General features: G+C 37.8%; 1 protein-coding gene across 1 annotated transcript in view; it reads right to left on the reverse strand.

The window, feature by feature from the left end:
* LOC135709545 (bromodomain-containing protein 4A-like) overlaps window positions 1-6,046 on the reverse strand; it is a 54,426-nt gene extending 48,380 nt beyond the window's left edge. Inside the window, exon 1 of the mRNA XM_065231939.1 lies at window positions 5,603-6,046. Within this exon, the coding sequence (XP_065088011.1) occupies window positions 5,603-5,617 (15 nt within the window). The 5' untranslated portion in view covers window positions 5,618-6,046. The remainder of the gene's footprint in view (window positions 1-5,602) is intronic.
* Window positions 6,047-6,923: the final 877 nt, after the last annotated feature.

The following is a 6,923-nucleotide window of genomic DNA, read 5'->3' on the forward strand; positions in this document are numbered from 1 at the left end:
TTGTTTCGATGCGTTAGTTCATTAGCTTCAACATAAATCCTGTTTGAGCGCATTGTATGAATATTTACGCTCATTGTTCTCAAAACAAAAGAAGCGCTCCTAGCGAATCCCCTTTTTCTACGTTTATCCGTAGGACGAAGAAAATCTAATGGCGTTTCAATGCGTTAGGACGGAATTGAAACTAGTAGAACGAATTTAGAATCAAGAAGCAGTATTCGATTTTAAACAATATCTCAACAATGTGTGACTCTTTATCAAATCTAACTGTACGTATGGAAAGGTGAATAAATTTAGAAGTCATCTTTGACACAAATATTCCATTTCTTGTTTAAAATCCTTCAAAAAAGAGAGGTAAAGCGCGGGTTGTGCTTAGTAGGACGGAAATTAGATAAAAAACCCTAAATATGTTGATTTTCGTTTATAAAAAGTAAACTTATGAATTTGTTCGAAAATAAATAACTTCCATTGAGAAACAGGTGTCTACTTTCATTAATGAACAGTCCTTATGACGAAGCATTCCCTGAATGGGTAGGAAAAAACAAAGTCATACAACTATTTACAATAGCGGCGCCGGTGGTGTAGTGGTAAGCGTGATTATCTCTCATCCCAGCAGGCCTGAGTTCAATCCCAGTCGGCGCCACCGGGATTTTCTGCGACATAACATCTCTGATGTCGCCTTCCTTCGGAAAACAAAAACAAACTATTTACAATACAACAATATTTGTCTGGTCATTGTTCAACGGCAGGAACAGGTTTTTTTCTCATAAATGGATTATATATTTTAATGATTAAATACGGTGCTTATGTAATCGAAATAAAAAATATTCCTATATTTTAATATTCATGAGGCGCAATGAATTTATGCTACTATTTTGTATGATAATCACCATTTATAATGCCGTTCAATATTCTCAAACGTATTCAAGGTGAAAAAAACTGGTAATTAAATTTCAATATGCTAGAATATATTTTTTACACCTTGACATTAATTATGATTTCACATATCGAATATCAAAAGAATAAAATCACAACAAAAATTTTATCAATGTAACCCATCAACCAAATAAATCCAAATTAAAACCATCAAAGTTATCAAAATGTTTTGCATATAAAGTTTTATCAACTTTTTCAGGAGCGATTTCTGCAGTTTTAACATAGTTTTATAGTAGTCTTCAAGAGGTTGGATTAACTTTCTGGCCAGGAGATAGTTTAAAGCATGCCTTTTCTACAACCACGTGAATTATATGATATAACTGAAATAAAACCGATGCTCCTAAGTTGGTTTACATTCTTCTTCTTCTTCTTCTTGTTCGCATTTTAAGCTTATTGCTTAGCGCATATTAGCTTATTGCGTGCTCTCAACTTAGTGTTCTAAATGCACTTCCACAGTTATTAATTGAGAGCTTTCGATGCCAATACCAATGCATGAATTTTAATATTGTGTGGCAAGCCTCTATGCCCAGGGAAGTCGAGAAAATTTCCAACCCGAAAAGATTTCCTCGAACCCGCCGCCTCCGGCTTGATAATACCGTGCCTTTACTGACTAGGCTATGAGGCCCCTGGTTCACATATCAAGTTTTAATGGTTGCATTACAACTGGACCAATTGGCCATGACATGGCTATATAGCGGCCATCAGAAGTTTTTTTTAAACAATGTGATCGCCAGTGAAACTTTTATAATTTGGCTTTATCAACTGCAATAAAACTTCTATAAAACAAAAAATGTTGCTTGGGATTGATCTCTCCACAGCTGGATGTCAAGTTATAGAACCGTACATCCAACCAGGAAATTTGAGAATAAATTTCACATTTGCATGAAAAGTATGCAGAATGTGCAATTTACCACGTGTACAGAAGGTTTTTCAAATAATTTTGTAATATTTATGTTATTTTTATTTTATTTTATTTTTCGAAATAAAAAGTGTTGCCCCAAATGCACTGCATCTAGAAAACCATCTCGTGAAGGTTTCTTACGAAAATATGCATTCTGGAAAAACTTGCTTGTACGCTGCACTCTATTGGAAGATCTAAGATTTTTGTTTGTTTGTAGTAAAAATTAATGTCATGGTTAAAGGCTGTCCATATACCACGTGGACAGGTTTTGACCAATTTTAGACCCCCCAAATACGTAGGATCTCCAAATCTTTCTGGAGCTGAAATCAGATGATGAACCAGATCAACAAAGGCTGGCAGAATGTCAGCTGTATTGTAATATATTCAAGTAACGGGTGTTCAATAAAAAATGAGAATGATTTCAGTGCCGTCCAGCGCTTTTGTGAGAGCATCGTGACTAAGTTGTGTCGTACGGCTGACCAGGGCCCCTTCTCCAATATTCATTGATGTTTGTGTTTGAAGAAAAAATACTGAACGCTTAAAAAAAAATTTTTTTACTAGTTATATGATTGAAAAAATTCTCATTTTTTATTGAACACCCGTTAGATTCATGAAACCAATAAACACCATTTACGAAACATTTGTATGTACACTCGACTGATGCAAAATTTGAAATTTGCGCTCCTCAGTGTTCAAACGGTTTCAAATCGTGTCCTGATTAGCCTCCGAAAGTTTAAACTCATTTTATAAGAAACTGACTTGGCACAAACGATTTGAAGTTTATATGGAAATTACTATAGGAAAACAAAACTTTTTGTTCATTGTCTTCTAGCCTTTTTACATATTGTACTGTTAACAAATTATATTTCTGGAATTTTTATCAGCTACAACTTTTCAGAAAATCGTTTTCCAGCCAAAAGTCAAATTAAATAGTTATTAATTGTTTAATAGATTGATTATCTTTCGGCAAGATTGAGCAACTGTATGGTGGGCAACACTGTATTCTGCAGTATGACATAGTAGCCATGATTTTTGTCCTCTATTCTACGTGCCATAAACACCAATGTTGTCTGCTGAACAGTTGATTGAACATAATCATTAATAATGTTTGTTCCTTACATTTGATCGAAAAGTTGTCTTCAATAAAGTTGTAGCTGAGAAAATCTTCAACAAGCTCAGCTATCATTTTCTAAAGTAGAGTGAACTGGTGACCTTTGAGATAGATTTTCTTCATAGTAGTTCCCATATAAACTTCAAATGGTTTGTGCCAAGTCAGCTTCTCACTAAATGAGTTCAAATTGGGAGACTAATCAGGGCCCAATTTGGAACCGTTTGAACACTGTGGAGCAAAAATTTCAAATAAAGACAATGTTTTTGATCATAAAATAGAAATACATATTAAAACTGATTGGTTTTTTATTAGATGTATGTAGCTCTAACCTCAGTCAAATGGGTAATATCTTTCACCGCAAACGTCTTCTCAAGTATCATACTGAGAAGCAACACTAATTTTTCATTTACGACACCAACACTAAACGTCTGTTTACAACGTTTCAAGGGCCATAACACATGAGACGACGCATAAAATCAATACGTAAGCAGGTTCTGATCTCACCATAGGTGCATAAATCCAGTTTTTTTTTTAAACTTTAAGCTTCTGATGAAACATCTGCACAGGGTTTGGGGAACAGAGCTTTGGATCAATTCCCCAAGAAATGACATAAAATTCCGGAATATTTTGGGAAATTTAAACGGACCGGAGAACAATGCATTATTTATAGAAATCATCGGACTTGTTCTCTTGAGACAATTGTGGTATGTTGGAACAGTCCTTTGAACACAAAGGGTAGCTCTAAATACTTTTGAATTGGTTCTACAGGGCTACTGAGGCAATTTCAATGCTATGAACATATTCAAAGTACTTGCAACTTCAAAGCACATTTGAGATAAACACACTTAGTTTTTTGATCTAGGTTATTCAAATCGTCCAGGAGTTCAGATGATTTGTTCTACTAGATCAACCCAAGCTGAGACAAAGTCTGTAGTATCTAAATATGCCAAACAGATACATAGTGTCTATGTGGATCATGCACGACCTATTTTCATGTATAGCAGACGATCTAGGCTCATATTGAATGATCTACTAGATCAACGTCGGCTGGAACAGTATATTTAGTAACTAAATGTGTCAGTCATTGGTTGATCTAGTTCAACATCTAACTTAAGTTCTAGGATGATTTGGAGAACCTTGAACATCTAGAATACATAAAAATAGGTCGTGCATGATTCACATAAATACCACGAATCTGTTTGGGCATATTACGATACCACATACTTTGTCCAAGTCTCGGTTGATCTAGTAGAACCAATAATCTGAACTCCATGAAGATTTAGAGAACCAACAACATACTATGTATATTGGTCCCATGAATCAACTTGGATATTTTTCGATACTACAGACATTCTGCCTTTCTTAGCTGATCTAGTTCATCATCTGACTTAAGCTTCAGGATGGTTTGAAGAACCTAGAACATCTGGTGTACATGACAATAAGTCTTACATGATGCACATAAGCACCTTGGATCTGTTTGAGCATATTTAGATATTATACACATTGGCCAGTCGTGGTTGATTTAGTGGAACAAATCATCTAAACTCCAGCTTCAGAGTTCCTTGAAATTGGTCTCCGTAGCCACATTTGACCAAAACTGACCCAGCGAATCACAAAACTAATGTTTTATTACGTAGACAAGCAATTTCTAATAGGGTTTCAGCTTAAACGTAGCGATAAACGGGCCTCATGAGGAAACAGGCTACTACCAACAATCAATACGAAACTAACGATTTTAAATTGGCTCACTAGTTGACTAGCCTATTGGTCCCAAGCAAATCGATTAACGCACCCCATTCTAGTCAAAATTCTAGAACTACACTATGTTTGTTTTGATTCGCTATGAAAGTTTGACAGATAAAATGAGGGGTTCGTGGATTTTCATATGTTTCGAGGGGTGCATCGATTACCTTGGGACCGAAGATAGTACCAGAGCTGAGCCAAAAAGTTGAGCTCATTTCTTCGGGACCTTCTGGTCTTAGAGTTACCTCCATGCTACTACTCTTTTACCCGACCTGACTCAGGAACCCACCGGAATAACTCTGACCACAAGGACAAAACAACCTTTCTGATATTTTTCGATAAAAGTAGACGAAATTATCCATTGTTACTGAAAATGTAATTAAATATTGAGGACTTGGCCAGTTTTTGGACTTCATTTATATTTTTAATAATCGCGAAACGTTTAAATTGGTCTCGTATCAATGATATGATGAACATATAGTTCGAAAATCATCACCAGCATACTTATAAAACAAACTTATTTTGTCAGTTCATCGATGTAAACCAAAGATTAGTTTGGTAACACTGCCCTAAAATGCATACAACTATCACCCGAATGCACTCTCATAGCTTCAACGAAACAACATTCTCAGCATCTTCAACAAATCTCTCTCTCCTCTTCACCAACATTCATTAGCTGCATTTTATCACAACAAATCTCTACCCATAAATCATTATCTCTGCATCTTCGCACCCCTCCTCCGCACACACACTCAGTATCACCCGCCCATAGTTCTCGGTACCACCGTGCAGAGACGAAACCACATTGATTATCTATTTTCTTCTCTCCACTTGCTCCTCAAAACGTGAGCATCTCGTAATGCTCAAGACGCTGAGTGTGATGGAAATAAGTAAAATCAACTCTAATCACTTACGTAGCACTTCCTCATCTTCTCTCCCTTGTGAAGCGACTGGCGAGACTATCTTGCAGCTGATTCCAATTTGATGTAATCCCGGGCTCGTTCCGAAACGCCAATTTGCGGGAGGGGGGGTGATCCCCTTATCCAGGAATGATGTTCCAACAACAGGAGACAACTGAACACTTGAACTCTGTCAGATCACTTCTTCCCTCTTCGAACAGTTCATCCGATTTTCAACGGTCACCAACTGATTCTCTTCCACTCCGATCCGGAACTGAACTCTTGTGTATGGTGGAAGAACCTTCACCCCCTGCCAGAATCTTCTGTCTTCGGCTCACTGTGCTTCACTTTTCCGCGAATGAGTAATAGAACTTCCTGCCTGCTTCTTCGGCTGCTATCGGCAACAAAAGACACACAATGCGATATGGTAGTGCATGTATCCGAAACGCGTCCGTTCACGGTTACGGCCAAAACGATACTGAATTTAAAAGAAAGAAATGTTTACTATAAAATCTATCTCTTCCAGTAGCCCCCGAAGAAGCCACCACAACAAGTGGTGCAATGGGTTGGATAGGATGGGTTGCTGCCGGGGTGAAGCTTTTCGCGCTCGTTTTCCTCTCTCGTCACGTCGGTTGAAGCTCGTTTTTGGCGATAGTGCAGTGCAACCGGTTGGTCTTCGCATGGGATGGGAGTGCATATATGTTTTTTTTTTTCCTACGTGAAATGCACTTTGCCTCTGCTGCTACTCTCGGCCCACTCGACCCAAGCAGGGGGAGAACAGTCCATAATGCACTCCTGGGGAAAAATTGTCCCACGTGGTTTTTCGTTGCTTTGCCCTTTTGATGATGGGAATTTAACGTGCAGCATTGCTAGATCTGAACTTAAACTGGAATAAGAAATGGTGATGCAACTAAAAACCGCGTTGGTTCATTTTATTCCAGGGGTGCATTAAAGACTGTTCTCCCCTATCAACAACTACCTACACATCTAGTTTGGTGTTTCTGCGGAAAGTTGGAAATGTGAGAAGGTAAGAGCCGTGATCGTTTTAGTGATGAGGGGAGTTGGCGGTACCGATTTTTGTTTCTACTTGCTTCATGCAATGTTTACATTTTTATCGATTGCTAGGGATGGTCTATTCGTTTACATTTAGATTGAATGCGTGATTTTTTTTTCTTTGATTTGTTTCCGTCGATCTTGTTTCCGTACTGAGTATCAATGCTACCGACGCCAGGGAAGCAGCTCCCACAACACCTGGACCCTACCTATCGACCCATCAACTTATGAACCGGGGACCAACGGCTTTACTTCCACCGTGATCAGAGATTTTATGCCTCAT

The sequence above is a fragment of the Ochlerotatus camptorhynchus genome, unplaced genomic scaffold, assembly GCF_037179485.1.
Source record: "Ochlerotatus camptorhynchus isolate MF236.1 unplaced genomic scaffold, CSIRO-AGI_Acam_v1.1 ptg000361l, whole genome shotgun sequence".
NCBI classification, from domain to species: domain Eukaryota; kingdom Metazoa; phylum Arthropoda; class Insecta; order Diptera; family Culicidae; genus Ochlerotatus; species Ochlerotatus camptorhynchus.